Here is a 15,242-nt window from a genome sequence, read left to right as displayed (position 1 = left end):
TTCAATGGGGTGTCACAGGGTCCCCAAGGAAAAAAATTGTAAATGTAAAATAATAAAATAAATATTCTTCTGTAGCAATAACAAAGTATAACATAAATTGTTCTGTGGCAATTACACAAGAATATCCAGTAATGTCCCTGCCTACAATTAAACACATTCACTTACCTAAAATCGGGGCATCTGCTGTGGCAAATGGGTTCAAGCCTTTGACCACAAACTTAGTCACTGCTCGGTGACATTCGTCTATCCTGGCCTGAAAGGAGACGCTACCGGCAGACTGCAGCGAGAACTGCCAGCGAGCGCCAGCCAGACTCTGTCTGTCTCTCTCATCATGGTCACCTACATGTACAGTAATGGCAGGTCTTGTAATAAGGCAGATTGCGCTAACATAATATGCACTGTTAGTTGATTATTTACCTGCCACATTAACGGGAGAGGACGTGCAAACGTTAGCGCTGCTGCTGGGTTGAGAGTCACGAGTCCGGAGCGGAATTAAAAACGCGTGTCATCGCGTGTTTTGTGAGCAAATGCTTTTGCATATTCATAGTGTTTCCTCCCTTAAATGAAATATCTACTTTGCAAGTTGCCCTGTTGTCATCGGTTCTCATAAAGTATAATCAAACTTTTGAGCGTTTGAGCCGCTTAGGCGCCGTGTTTCCTGCCAGGTAAATGACGCTCCGCAACGTGGTGACGTCATTCGGGGCGACTGGAATCGATAAGGGAATCGTTTGCAAAAATGGCAAACGATTCCAAGGAATTGAAACAGTGGGAACCGGTTCTCAACAAGAACCGGTTTTCGATACCCATCCCTACTGAGGACAGGTGGTTCTTCCTCAGAGTCCTCAAGAAGAAGAGGCGCTGGTGAGCCTTCTTGACCAGCTTGGAGCAGTTGGTCGTCCAGGTGAGAAAGGGCTCATCACAAAGCCTTGTGGTCATTGTGATGGTAGATGAGCAGTGGTTATCCAGCCGGACATGTTGGGGGCGGTTGGTCAGGAAGTCCAGTAACCATTTGCAGATGAGGGAACTGATGCCCAGATCTGTCAGTTTCCTGATGAGTTGTGAGGGGTGGATTGTATTGAATGCTGAACTGAAGTCTATAAACAGCATTCTGGCGTAGGTGTTGTTGTTGTCCAGGTGTGAGAGGACAGAGTGCAGTGCGATGGAGACTGCATCCTCTGTGCTCCTGTTCTGGCGGTATGCGAATTGGTGGTGGTCCAGGGTGTGGGGGAGACAGAATTTGAAGTGTGCTAGGACCAGCTGCTCTAAGCACTTAGTGATGATGGGGGTGAGTGCTACTAGTCATTGAGGGAAGATGGGTTGGAGTTTTTGGGTATCAGGACGATGGAGGTGGATTTGAAGCAGGCCGGTACCACAGCGTGGGCCAAGGACAGATTGAATATGTGTGTGAGCACTCCTGCAAGCTCCCCAGAACACGCTCTGAGAACACGCCCGGGGATGTCATCAGGACCTGCAGCCTTGTGGACATTGATCCTGCTCAGCACCGCTCCTACATCGGTGGGGGAGAGAGTCAGAGGTTGGTGGTCTGGCGTCATGTCTGCTTTGGTTGTGGTTGTGGGGTTCCCTCGCTCAAAACGAGCATAAAAGTTGTTGAATTCGTTGAGAAAGGAGACATCAGAGGATGCGGGGGAGGGTTTGGTGGTCCTGTAGTCTGTAATCGTCTGGAGTCCTTGCCACATGCGTCGGGGGTTGGAGTTGGAGAAGTGTTCTTCTACCTTCTTTTTGTAATGGTGTTTGGCTTTTTTGATGCCCTTCTTTAGATTAGCCCTGGCTGTGCTGTAGGCGTGTGCATCTCCTGACCTAAAGGCGGGGTTGCGGGCCTTCAGGAGGAGACGAACATCCCGGTTCATCCAAGGCTTCTGGTTGGGGTACATGGTGATCCGTTTCTGGGTGGTGACACTGTGGTTTCGGAGATGTAATCCAGTACAGATGAGGCGTACTGGTCCAGGTCTGTGTGGGTGAACATATTCCAGTCTGTGTTTTTAAATCTGTCCTGGAGCACTGCCTCTGTCCCCTCTGGCCACACTTTAATTGTCCTCACAGCAGGTTTCACACGTTGGATGAGTGGTGAATACCTAGGTGTGAGGAACAAGGAGAGATGGTCCGATTGTCCAATGTGGGGGAGGGGTGTGGCTTTGTAGGCTCCAGCCAGGTTGGAATACACATGGTCTAAAGTCTTGTCTCCTCTGGTGTGGCAGGAGACATGTTGGTGGAATCTGGGGAGGACTGTCTTTAAGTTGGTGTGGTTGAAGTCGCCAGCAACAATAAAAGCAGCCTTGGGGTGTTTATTCTGGTGTTTGTTAATGGCTGCAGAAAGTTCTTTCATGGCCAACCTAGCATTAGCGTCGGGGGGGATATACACGGCAGTGAGTATGATCGAAGTGAGTTCTCTGGGGAGATAATAAGGTCTGCATTTGACCATTAAAAACTCTGCATTAGGTGAGCAGTGACTCTCAGTAGTAGTGGAGTTCATGCACCAAGCATTGTTAATATATATTTTGTTCTGGCTGCTGTGCCGTGGTGGACATTGATCCAGTTCCGTAGTCACCTGTAATAACAGACTGAGACACTTATAATATCATTTTCATCACTGCTCAATAACACTTTCCCTCTCTTATTCTTCTATCCACATTTTAACACATCTCTTTCCATCACTTCTTACAGACACACACAAACACACTTCTCTTTACTGCATTCCTCAGTTTCTACACACTTCATACTCCATGTTTTCTGTTCCATATTTCTGAAAGAGGAAAAAAAAATCATGCAATCAAAACCTGGATCCCGGCTGTACTGCTGAGCTCAGTGCTCTTACTATAGTAAAGTGAGAGTGATATTTCTATAACTAATGTGATATGATTAAATATGTGATTAATACATGAGAAGAAAAATCTGCCTCCACAACACCTACAGGCCAGTGGACACTCTTTCACTGATGAGGATGTACACATCCTGGACAGGGAGGAACGCCAGTTTGAGCGTGGCGTCAATGAGGCCATCTACATGAGAAGGGAAAGACCATCCCTGAATCGCGGAGGGGGACTAAGGGGACATCTTTTGCCATCTTACAATGCTGTGATTGCAGCCATTCTCCAACTCTCTGTGAATGGTACTCATGGCCATTGATCAGTGGTCATGAGAATTTACATAATTATGATGAAGGAACTGACCTACCAGCCCATTGTTCCTTCAGTGGTTCTAGTTACTGTTTATAAGATTGGGGAAACCTGCAGTCAGCTGAGACTGAAGAAGTCACTTGGATGAGTGACGAAACGTTTCTCCCACTGAAAACGCTACGTCCAGATGAACAGAATCAACTTTTCGAGATTTACTTACCTGAATGATTGAGCATGCATCAAGAAGAATTTAGAATGGATTACCTTGCTGAATCCTTTTAGACAAGGGACTTAGGACTTACTATCTAATCGTGTCCCACATAGATGATGTTCTCCAGTGCCCACTGTAATGTGGAGAAGCTCACTTTACGATTTTTTGATCAGTAACAAGACAGAACCAGACGTGGAAGCTGCGGGATGCTGGACGGGCTCAGCTGAACCTCTAGCTGTCATGGTGTAGCTGAGATATAATGTACGAATTGTGAACATTCTCAAAACTGTATTGTACATAGGTTATACTTTTTTATTGTGTGAACTTTATTTTTGTGGAACTAAGGTTCCGTGTGTTATTGTTGAAGTGGGACATTAATCAGTGTAACGCCACCTGCGGCCACATTGCGGGTGTGGGGTTTCCTAGCCAGAGCTGTACGGACTCCACACTGGTGAGGCACGCTTTCTGTAGCTCTTCTCCCTGTACTAAATTATCCATAAAAATTCGGTGTATTTGTCTTTGTTAAGTATTGGCTCCTAGGGTTAAAAGCTCTCAAAGTGTTTTCAATCGCTTTGAGTGAGAAAAATGATATTTGGAACTGCGCTTTATCTGTTGTATCATCCGTTTGTGTGGAACTGACTTGTGTTAAACAGGGTGAGGAGAAGCCTGCTGCCGCTGTGTGACACTGATTTTGCTGCTGCACTCTGTTTTATAGGTATGTGTAAATGTGTAGTTTTTGTTTTATGTGTATAATGAGCTCATGTCCCGAGGCTGTGCTCTGAGCAGTATCTTCAGCCATGTTGGGAAGAGTTAAAAAGTTGTTTGAATATGTATTATGCAATTGACCTATTTTAATGGGAATTTGAATGTTATACGTTATTGTTAGTGATTCCATAATTGTCTCTGTTTTACCCCACTGTAATATTTGATTTTGAAGTGGCGGTTGTGAAAATTATTATTTTGATAAGTTGTATTTTCTTTTATATGATGCAAGCAGAGCTGTACGGACTCCACACTGGGTGAGGAGAAGCCTGCTGCCGCTGTGTGACACTGATTTTGCTGCTGCACTCTGTTTTATAGGAATAAACCCTGTTTCCAGCCAGTCCGTGTCTGTTGTCACAACGCAGTCGACCATTTCACATCTGCTACAATGGCAGGATGCTGGATGGGCTCGGCTGAACATCCAGCTGGCGTGGCAGGGCGAGCAGGTGCGAAAACCTCTGGCTGAGGCATGGCAGGTGACGGCATAGCAACCACAGACGGCAGGGCGGGCTCTCCAGAGCACTCAGCAGGAACTGATGGCGGAGCGGGAGCTGTGGAGTGCTGGGGTGGTTCGCCTGAACCCCCAGCAGACACTAGAAGAGTCTACACAAACTGCTCAGTGACCCCCATGGAAGCAGAAACAGGCTCTTCGGGAGGTCCGGAGCAAAGTTAGTCCTCCAAATCAGCCTCTGGATCCAAGCTGGCCTGGGTCTCAGTCCCACAGGGGCTTTGCTGAGCCTCACGGCTAGCATCTCCAGTGAAAACAGTCTCGAAGCCTGACTTCTTAGAAGCATGGGTCGTGGCATGATCAATACACAGAGATGCTAGATAATTGTGCAAAGCGATAAGATGTTCTGTGGAAGACTTGGGCAGTAACTTGTCAGTCTTAGTCCTTTCATGAACATGAACAGTCTCTTCATAACCGGGCCAATGAACTAGCAAATCTGTGTTGATTTTAGCTTCCTCCTTAGAAAAAACACACGGAACACAGTCACCCACCTCATGCTGCTGTAAGCCGCGGTGATGACGTGGACACCGCCTCCTCCTGGAAGCCACGGTTGTGGAAGCTGGCGCTGCCATGGCTGAGGTGAATGTGGTGCTAGAAGCAGCCACTGGTTGTGTCCAGGAAAATGCAGCACTTGTCTGCTGCTGCATCGACATGGACCTGGAGACAGGCGGGAGGCTCAACACGCCAACTTTAATTCCTGTATCTGGTGTAGGGAGAGCTGCGTCACACAGGGGCTGGAGTGATTCGGTCTGCATGCTGAGGGACTTGCTGCTTTGGCAGTGAATGGGAAACTCCTCCAGTTGTAGCCAAAAAAAGTCTTTGTGCTGCTCCGATAAGCGCTCCACAAAAAACAGGTTGGCAGCAATAATCCGACATAGCTGGACCCGAATAGATTCTTTCTCCACCTCCTCCCCTTGAGCAGAGAAGATAATCCAAAATCCATGGAGCTGTGTGACGTGGACACTGTTAAGCGTTCAAATATTGAGGAGGAATACAGGAGGGATTCAAAATCACAACACTTGTCCAGGAGGGTTGGGACAAACGATGATTTTAATAAACACACGTGTGGGGGGATGAACACTGTCACACACTCAGCGTCAATCTCCGCCCAATAATACACAAGCAGTTGTTTTTATAGCATCACGGTATTATTTATGATGCCCCCTCATGCGTCAAGCAGATACAACCCATATGGAAAAGAAATAGTAAAAACTTATATGATTTACTCATGAAAGTGGCCACTTTCATGAGTAAATCAAAATAATAATTTTGATAAATTTTGATAAATAAATAAATTCTCCATTTGTAAAATAATTTTAGAATTCCACATTAACAAAGTGAGTTTCGAAATGTTTTTTAAAAACCTCATTACATTTCAACCATTACCATCCTAGGGGCGCTAGGATGGTAATGAGGTGCTTGAAATGTTGTAGGTGGCTGAGTTTATACTGCTACCATTGAGACTGATCGGGACTCCGTCTTTGTGGATCTATGGAAGTCCATATATACAGGGTGTAGCATCCCCTGGGTAAAGGTGGTGATCTGCAGGGGGGTCAGGGGTTTTTCCCTTTCAAGTTCTTGTAGGCAACTGATGACTTTCTTTTTGTAGTTGCTTCTGGGGTTTCACCTTGAAGCTTCAAAGGTATTGTTGTCACTGAGGAGTTTAGTCATGTTTATTTGATCTGCTTCTTTTTGTCAGGGATAAAATACACATATATATACTTTTTGTGTCCCAGCTGAGTAACAGGAGGAGAAGAGTCTGGTGGTGCAGCAGAGGAACAATTTCAGCCATTTGGACTCAGCTCAGCCACTACAGAGGAAACAATGTCTTCAACACAAAAGGTGAGAAGAACATCATAGTTACACTGTTATTGAAACTGTGTGTACAGCTGGTCGGTTTTTAAAAACCTGTTAACAGCAGCTTTATCTTTTCCATCCTGGGCTCCTCCATATATACAGAATCTACATTCACAACCAAAAACCACAGAAGTTGCAAAAAAATACAAAGATCTTATTTTCTCTACACACATTGAAACCACAATATCATCAGTTGAACTGAAAAAATTTTCTGAAGTTATATAGATTCTTTGATGATCAATATTTCTTCAATATTGTCATTTTGTACAACTCTCATTGTAGGACATCATTGTAATGTGATACTATCACCAGAAGGTGGTGGTAACACACCAACAATGTGTTTTTTTGACATGTCTGATTCCACCAATTTCAGTTTGTTCCACGACTGCATTTCACTCACTGCCTGTGTTTGTATCTCTGTCACTGCAGGACCAACATGGAGCGAGAAGTCAGGGCTCTCAGGAGGCTGACAAACCTCACAGAAGAAAGGGAGAGGAAACTTACAGCTGTGATGAGTGTGGGAAGGAATTTACCCTGGCTGGACACTTAAAACAACACCAAATCATCCACAGTGGAGTTAAAGCGTACAGTTGTGACTTGTGTGGAAAGTCTTTTACACTGGCTCAAACCTTAAAAACACACCAACTCACTCACAGTGGAGTTAAACCTTACAGCTGTGAGTTTTGTGGAAAGTCTTTTACCTTGGCTGGACACTTAAAAACACACCAACTCATCCACAGTGGATTTAAACCTTACAGCTGTGAGTTTTGTGGAAAGTCTTTTACCCAGGCTGGGGGCTTAAAAACTCACCAACTCATCCACAGTGGAGTTAAACCTTACAGCTGTGAGTTGTGTGGAAAGTCTTTTACCCAGGCTGGGGGCTTAAAAACTCACCAACTCATCCACAGTGGAGTTAAAGCGTACAGTTGTGACTTGTGTGGAAAGTCTTTTACACAGGCTGGAGACTTAAAAAGACACCAAATCATCCACAGTGGAGTTAAACCTTACAGCTGTGAGTTGTGTGGAAAGTCTTTTACCTTGGCTGGACACTTAGAAACACACCAACTCATCCACAGTGGATTTAAACCTTACAGCTGTGAGTTTTGTGGAAAGTCTTTTACCCAGGCTGGGGGCTTAAAAACTCACCAAGTCATCCACAGTGGAGTTAAACCTTACAGCTGTGAGTTGTGTGGAAAGTCTTTTACCCAGGCTGGGGGCTTAAAAACTCACCAACTCATCCACAGTGGAGTTAAAGCGTACAGTTGTGACTTGTGTGGAAAGTCTTTTACCCAGGCTGGAGACTTAAAAAGACACCAAATCATCCACAGTGGATTTAAACCTTATAGCTGTGACTTGTGTGGAAAGTCTTTTACCCAGGCTGGAGACTTAAAAAGACACCAAATCATCCACAGTGGATTTAAACCTTATAGCTGTGACTTGTGTGGAAAGTCTTTTACCCTGGCACAAACCTTAAGAACACACCAAGTCATCCACATTGGAGTTAAACCTTACAGCTGTGAGTTGTGTGGAAAGGCTTTTACCAAGGCTGGAAACTTAAAAAGACACCAAATCATTCACAGTGGATTTAACACTTAAACCCCCCCAGAGAGCAGTCATAAGGGAATCCACACAGGAGAGACACCATACAAGTGCAGACACTGTGACAAAAGCTGGTCACAATCAGGTCATAGTAACAACGATGAAGATGGTAATATTGTGTATCTGAGTGACTTTTAGGTCTTTATGTCCATCCCATGTCAAATCGGAGCAGAAACAAAGGTGTTGCATTTATATTTTTGTTGAGTGTAGTTTTTTATCTTGTAATTTTAACCTGATTGTTTGGAACAAGTCTGATCAGTAAATTTATGGAGTTATACTGAATGAACTCTTTGGAAAAATGAAGACTCATTTTCTTTCAGTAAGCTGAGTGTTGTAATGTAAACAGTAAAATGTAATTGGACATTGGCAGAGATGCTTTTTATTTCAGGCGACGTTCAGGATAAAAACGTTGAAGGAATTCCCTGACTTACAATGTCTTTGTTTAGAAGTGGAGCGACGCACATGGATCCATTTCTCAACCCTGTCGTCACTGTGGTGGTGGGAAAGAGTTTCTCTGTGATCTTTGTGGAAAAACTTCCAATCATCAACGGGACCAAAAACCACATCAACGTAGCCACACTGGAGACAAAATGAACTACTGCAAAGAATGTGGGAGAGGCTTCCACACACCAAGTACATTAAAATACATGACCTCTTCCACAGTGGGGTCAAAAAGCACATCTGTGACCAGTGTGGGTCATCCTTTACCACTGGACGTGAGCTCAATGAAAAAGCATAAGGGAATCCACACAGGAGAGACACCATACAAGTGCAGACACTGTGACAAAAGCTGGTCACAATCAGGTAACAAAGATGAACGTACACACATGGAAGTGAACTTCAGCTGTGACAAGTGTGACAAGAGTTTCAGGAATGTCAGTTCATACTCCGAACACAAACGATCCCACGCTGTAAATAAACTGTTTCACTGTTACCAATGTGCAAAAACCTTCACTTCATTATCTGCTCTGTGCAAACATCAGTCTGATCATGCAGGACTGAAATCACTGGATGTTAATAGGAATATTGTGCTTAGTAGTCAGTATAGTCTTTCAATGATATAAGTTTGCATATGGTAGAATGCTGCATGTAATCATTTGTGTGTAGAAGTATATAGTTGGTGGCATATTGAAAGAATGTCTCATCCTAGGAGTTCTGTAACATTCTAGGGTGTTCACCCCCACATCCTAGGAGCATGGGAGAGGTCGTACCTTGTCTTATTGTTTTACGGTAGGATTAACTTAGCTATGTCAGTTTAAATGCTTTTTTACATATAGATGAACTGTTGGATTTTCCAGACCAGCAGGTTAAGGGAAGTCGTTTATGGGGCCACACTCTGACCCCACACACACACACACACACACACACACACACCTCCACATTCCAATGTAAGGAACAAACGCTCCCTGAAGTATAAATAAAGACCAGGGCAGTTTTTCAGTGCGAGCCTCAGTGCTGGAAGCTGCCCTTGCTAGCAAGAAGTTCTGTGTGTTTCTCTTCTCTGAGTCTTTACTGAAGAAGTGTTTTAGAGTATATTTCTTAACACTGGATCACAATGAATCTGAAGAGAGAGAAAGATCCTCTTCTGGTTTCAGAGTTGGACTTAAAAACCTTGAGATCAGGCTCCACAGAGTTCAGATGGAATCTCCTGTAAAGAGTGTCAGCTGATGCCACACTTGGATCTGATGAGGGAGCTCTGATTTCTGGACCTGCAGTGAATAATCCTGAATGTTACATTTAGGAAGCTGCATGTATAGATATGCATATCAAGTTTATTATTTTTCCTTTGAGGGATTTTAATTCTCTAAAATGTTATCCCTGTTACATTTTAGTCTTTGTTTCCTTAGGACACAGTAGTGTTTAGTAGTTGTATTCATTTTATGTGTTACCTAAGTTAAATTTCAATCCTTCATTCATATTTAATCTTTTGCTGTTGTAAAATCTTCTCTTAAATCATTTTCTCCCAAAACTACAAATATTTTCACAGCAGTTGCTCTTAAAACCTCCAAAATGAACTAAATCTGTCCACCAGCTTTGAAACAACACCTGCTGTGACTTTATGTCCAGAAAAAAGAAACTCAAGATAAACTGGTTTTGGGCTGTACTTTCATATAATGCCAGTTTGTACCAGAACATGAAGCAGTGAGTCAGTGTAACATTTATTTAATTAGGCAAAGACCACATTCATATTCACAGTGGCAGCAAAGAAATGTTGAAAGTTAAAAACAGCAGCACACATCAGGACCATTTTAAAGATCACAGGTGACTACTTTTACTTAATTCAAATTCCTTCACATTTTTGGCTCCTCCTTTCACTTTAGTGTATTTACTGTATCCTTGAAGTCCACATGTTGTTTTTTAATGAATTCATTTTGATCCACATGTTCTGCAGCTGTTTTCCTGTTGGAGTTTGTATTATGAAATCCTGATCATGTTAAAGCGTTAGTTATATTTGATGAACTCTGTAACGTTTGTCTTATTAAACAGTGTAACTGCTCCTGAAGGTTTTTCATGTTCGAAGTAGAATGAAGGGCCATGCTCCAACTGATGTTCAGCCAGTATTTTAATCTTCTTTTCACCAGCAAACACCGTGAAAAACTATAGTGAAATGATCAATGACAAACACGGATATTACATCAGGAGAACAAAAATTACAACTCAAATAAAACATGCACACAAAGTAAACGCACCAACACACTGTTTGCGCCTTTCTACTGAACATCCATGAGCAATTGTAGTCCATATCTTCAATATTTCCACCTTTTACACAAGCCAGCATTCTCTTTCTGGCTCGAGCCTTCAGTCTCTGGTGACATGTGCGCTTAATTGAGCATCACCCCAAAGCGTCACACTCAGGCCCACCAGTAGGTGGCGACAACACAACATGAATCCAGATTAAACACCAAATGTTGAACATTGCAATTACATAATAATTACATTTCAATGCGACAGCTACAAACAGTTTGGTGTGAAAAATGAAGAAATGGTCTCAGAACAAGTAGTTTGAGCCCTGATTTCTGATTCAAACTAATTTAACTGTTTTCAGTGGTACATATGGAGCTTTATCACAGGAGGAGACACACCGACACATATTTCCTTTCAATTTGGTTTTCTACTTGTTTTCTATCTTTTTAGTTAATTAACTGATTTTAATTCTCAGATTTTGCCACCTAATTCATTATTTCCAAAGATATGCACGTGGCACAGTAACAGTATCTTTAGCAGTAGCTTGGGACCTGACGGTAAATGTTTACTTTGTCTCTCTGAGATTTACTGATAGAAAACTTTGCAGAGAGAACAACACAGTATGAACAGTCTTCTCACAGGTACTGATAAAGAAACAAATATAGAGTTTCTCTTAATTTTGCTTCAGTTTGTTTTCTGTAATCTTGAGCTTCACATGTTAAGTTTACAGATGGTGAGCTTAAGTTGCCAGAATGTAATGTTCCTACAAAAATACAGGCTAAGTGTGTACCTGTGTTAGTGATTTAACTGAGGCAGCTCAACAAAGCCAGTCCTTCTTTGTATTAATTGACTTGACAAAACCAACAAACCCAGGTGAGAGATAAAGGGTATCACAACAGTGGTTATCTGTTTTCTCTTATTTTGATCTAATACAGGGGACATTAAAGTCACTTTAGCAAAATGTATTTTAATAGTTGAAGGTTATTGGCAATAGCTGTTACGGCCCTGGCCGTCTAGAGTTTGTTTCTGTGCTATGTCTTTAAGTATCTACAGGTCCTTCCTGATAGGAGAGCTGGCGGTGGGTTATTGGTCCCCTCATCATGTGGCTGTTTTTAAAACATCCCTCACCAGCAGTTGTTGGCGGCAGCAGGTGACAGCAGCAGCAGACCCATCCTTGGCCTCCAAACTTTGTGACATTCGTGTGTGTGATCCTTAAGACCTACAGAGCTTTGGACATAGTATGTAGACACATTTTCACTTGTAAAGAGTAAACTGTAAATAAGCACTGAAGCAGAAGAGGAGAGCTGCCTTAATATTCTCCTGTTTATTTCAGTTAGGGAGTTAGGTGTAGCATGTGTCCTTTGTTTGGTTTATGTTTCACATAGGGTTTAGATAGCACCTCCTTTCCTGACTTAGCTTGTTTTTTTTTTGTTGTTGCTTTTTTTTGGGGGGGGGGGGGGGGGGGGGGGGGGGCTTGTTATTTCGGGCTTTGTTCATCCCAGAGTAAAGTTTTTCAGTGTAGATACAAATGAACCACCGCTCACTTCAAAGATTGGCTTCTGACTATGGTTTTTGGAACCAGGGTGGGGTCACTTCCTTTCCAACCCTTATGTTATGTTTCTGTACCCCTAGAATGGGGCGTAACAATAACCTACAAATATGACTGATTGGTTCTCTTATTTGAGCCCTGCGAGCTGAAAGTCACCATATTTTCATCAATCAACAAAATGCAGTGAATGAACAAAAGATAAATCAATAAGTGGTGTAAACACCTTTTGCCTTCAAAACAGCATCAATTCTTCTAGGTGCACTTGCACACAGTTTTTGAAGGTAGGTTGTTCCTACCAGCTTCCTCACATCCTTCTCTCTCTTCATGTAAACCCAGACACACTCGATGATGTTCAGGGTTCTGTGGTGGGCTGTACTATCACTTCCAGTACTTCTTGTTCTTCTCTACACTGAAGATAGTTCTTAATGACTTTGACTGTATGCTTGGGGTCATTCTCCTGCTGCAGGATAATTCAAATTCACTGAATCATCATTTGAATAGAGACAAATACATTCTTACTGCTCAGTTGCAGCTATGGGTGACATGGGAAATTGTTACCTGCAGAAAAAATTGTTGCTGCAAGAAGAACAGAGTGTAATCAGTGTTTATTAGTGGTGTCCTTTGGTGTACTGCAGTGTTTAGGATGACGTTTTACTTCAGTGCAGTTCAGTGATGGATGGAGGGAATTTTATTGTAGTCACAGAGATCCATAACAGGGAGCAGGAAAAGAGTTCCACTGGATCACAATAATAAAGTCTAAGAGAACAAGATGTATTTAATTTTATCCAATCCAAACCATCTTTATTTATAAAGCACTTTAAAATACCCAGCACAGGACCAAAGTGCTATACAGTAAATCAGAATCAGAAAGGGTTTTATTGCCAAATGTTGAGCAGGTTTACAACATTAGGAAATTGCTGCCTCTGCACTCAGTATAACAGAGTCTAAACTTATTGGTGCTTGGAGTGAATGGGTCATTTGAGTGTGCAGACAAGCAACAACATGCCCCAAGTAAAACTGTGTTGCAATGTGTATGAAACTTATTGATATTTTTGGAAGCATCATTGGAAAGAATAAACTGTGTGTTATGCTGTGTGTGTGACACCTTGTTTTGGAAGGGGAGAGGTTTCCTGTTCTTTGTGCGTTCTGATAAAGGCTCTGTGGTGATGTGAATATGTTTACAAAATGCTGACCACTGTGAGTATCTTTGACCTCTGACGTTGTGACCAGTCAAAGTAGCAAATACACAGTTCCTATTTCCTTCTTTAAATTACATGTGGAGTCAGATCATGACTCCCGGACCTGGAGTGGCGCTCAACCTAAAGCTGACTGCCAGTCAAAACTGCCATTCATCTTCCACAGTTTAGGTCTGTGCCCATTGTATTTCCATATGTTCTATTGTTGTTGTTTTTTGTTTTTTTTTACTGAAAAGGGTGCTCTTTGTCATATAAATTGTGTAGCATGTTCGATTGAAAATGTGATATTATACAGAATCTATATTTTTATTTTTATTTTTTTGAACACATCTCAGGAATAACTTCTTAAAAAGGTGGAAAAACAGAAGTTTATATTTTTGTTGATATTGTGGTAGCACTCTTTCTACACTAGTTGGTGTCTTTAGTTCATAGTAGTTTTCTATCACTTTGACTTTCCAAGTATTACTGCTATTTATTGTGGCGTTGTTGTTGTTGTTGTTGTTATTACTATTTGCATAACTTTTTCCTTTTTGGCACTTGCAGTTAAATTACCTCTCTAACTGACGTGCTCTTGGTCATCATGAAAAATTTCTGTTAAAGCTAACATTTCAGCAAAATATTAATTGTACCTGAACAAAAAAGTCTGTATTTTATTTTCAAAACTGAAGCTGTGCACTTTTGAAATGGAGCAATAACAGTTTTTCAGAAGCTCATAAGAATGGTTTTATGAATGTTTTTTTTGCATCAAACAAATATAGTTGAAATGTAAGGGTATAAATATGAAGGCTTTGCAGTTTTACACTTTATGTACTCAGTTAACTTGTTACATTTGTAAATAACCGTTCCTTGTTTTTTGTACTTCATCTTCGGTGTCCATACACATTTCTTTTTGTGCATTTGCTGATTTGTCATTTTTGTTAGAACATGGCAATAGGTATTTTGCCAAAAACAATAAGAAGGAATCAGGGAATTTGTTTAGAGTGAGTGAATTGCAGAAAAATAAATATTCACAATATCAAAGTGACCACTCAGGATTACAAAGGTCACAGTGACTACAGCCTCTTGTGTATTCTCACCGTTCATTGTTTTCATTGTAGCGGAGACTAAAATGTGATCATGACTGTCATCAGTTCACGTTTTAAAATATGCCTTGGATTTTTGATTGTGGAGAAGTCTCATTTTGAGGTTCATTGGTGTAAAGGGGGGGAAAGGAGAAGATTTGCAAAATAAAAATGTTGAATTCAAAAAAAAAAAAAAGGAAATTGCTGCGGTGCTTAGTGCAAACATACTGTCATAAATAACGCTTAAATAGACATGAGAAAAAAAACAAGAATAAGAATTAAAAGTGCTAAGTAGATAGATATATACATGAGTGCAGGTGGTGATCAGTGCCAAACATGGAATGATGCAGTGACACAGCGTAGGGTCATGTGTTAGTGGTGGGAACAGTCATACGGTTATTGTTCATGTGTCCAACAGAGGGGAAGAAACTGTTCTTATGGCGAGAGGTTCTGGTGCGAATGGACCGGAGCCTCCTGCCTGAGGGGAGCAGATCAAACATACTGTGTCCAGGGTGAGAAGGGTCAGCTGAGATCCGAGCTGCACGCCGCAGTGTCCTGGAGGTGTACAGGTCCTGCAGAGATGGGAGTCTGCAGCCAATCACCTTCTCAGCAGAGCGCACAACACGCTGCAGTCTCTGTTTGTCCCTGATAGTGGCTCCAGCGTACCACACAGTGATGGA

At 42.1% G+C, this 15,242-nt stretch overlaps 2 protein-coding genes across 2 annotated transcripts in view; both read left to right on the top strand.

The window, feature by feature from the left end:
- LOC147333997 (uncharacterized) overlaps positions 1-15,242 on the top strand; it is a 118,148-nt gene that overhangs the window by 57,650 nt on the left and 45,256 nt on the right. The gene's annotated exons all lie outside the window — the stretch shown is intronic.
- Positions 4,067-9,544, top strand: LOC147334000 (uncharacterized). Its single transcript, XM_086286563.1, has 2 exons — positions 4,067-6,457; positions 6,902-9,544. Exons 1-2 carry the CDS (start codon positions 6,440-6,442, stop codon positions 8,066-8,068), a joined length of 1,185 nt encoding a protein of 394 aa, XP_086142689.1. The 5' UTR covers positions 4,067-6,439; the 3' UTR covers positions 8,069-9,544.

Source organism: Aulonocara sp. 'chitande type north' Nkhata Bay, linkage group LG3 (genome assembly GCF_057382095.1).
Source record: "Aulonocara sp. 'chitande type north' Nkhata Bay isolate Kocher_YH1m ecotype deep benthic linkage group LG3, A_spYH_male_GT1.1, whole genome shotgun sequence".
NCBI classification, from domain to species: domain Eukaryota; kingdom Metazoa; phylum Chordata; class Actinopteri; order Cichliformes; family Cichlidae; genus Aulonocara; species Aulonocara sp. 'chitande type north' Nkhata Bay.
The sequence above is the reverse complement of the archived record's forward strand: the minus strand, read 5'-3'. Positions and strand labels throughout refer to the sequence as shown.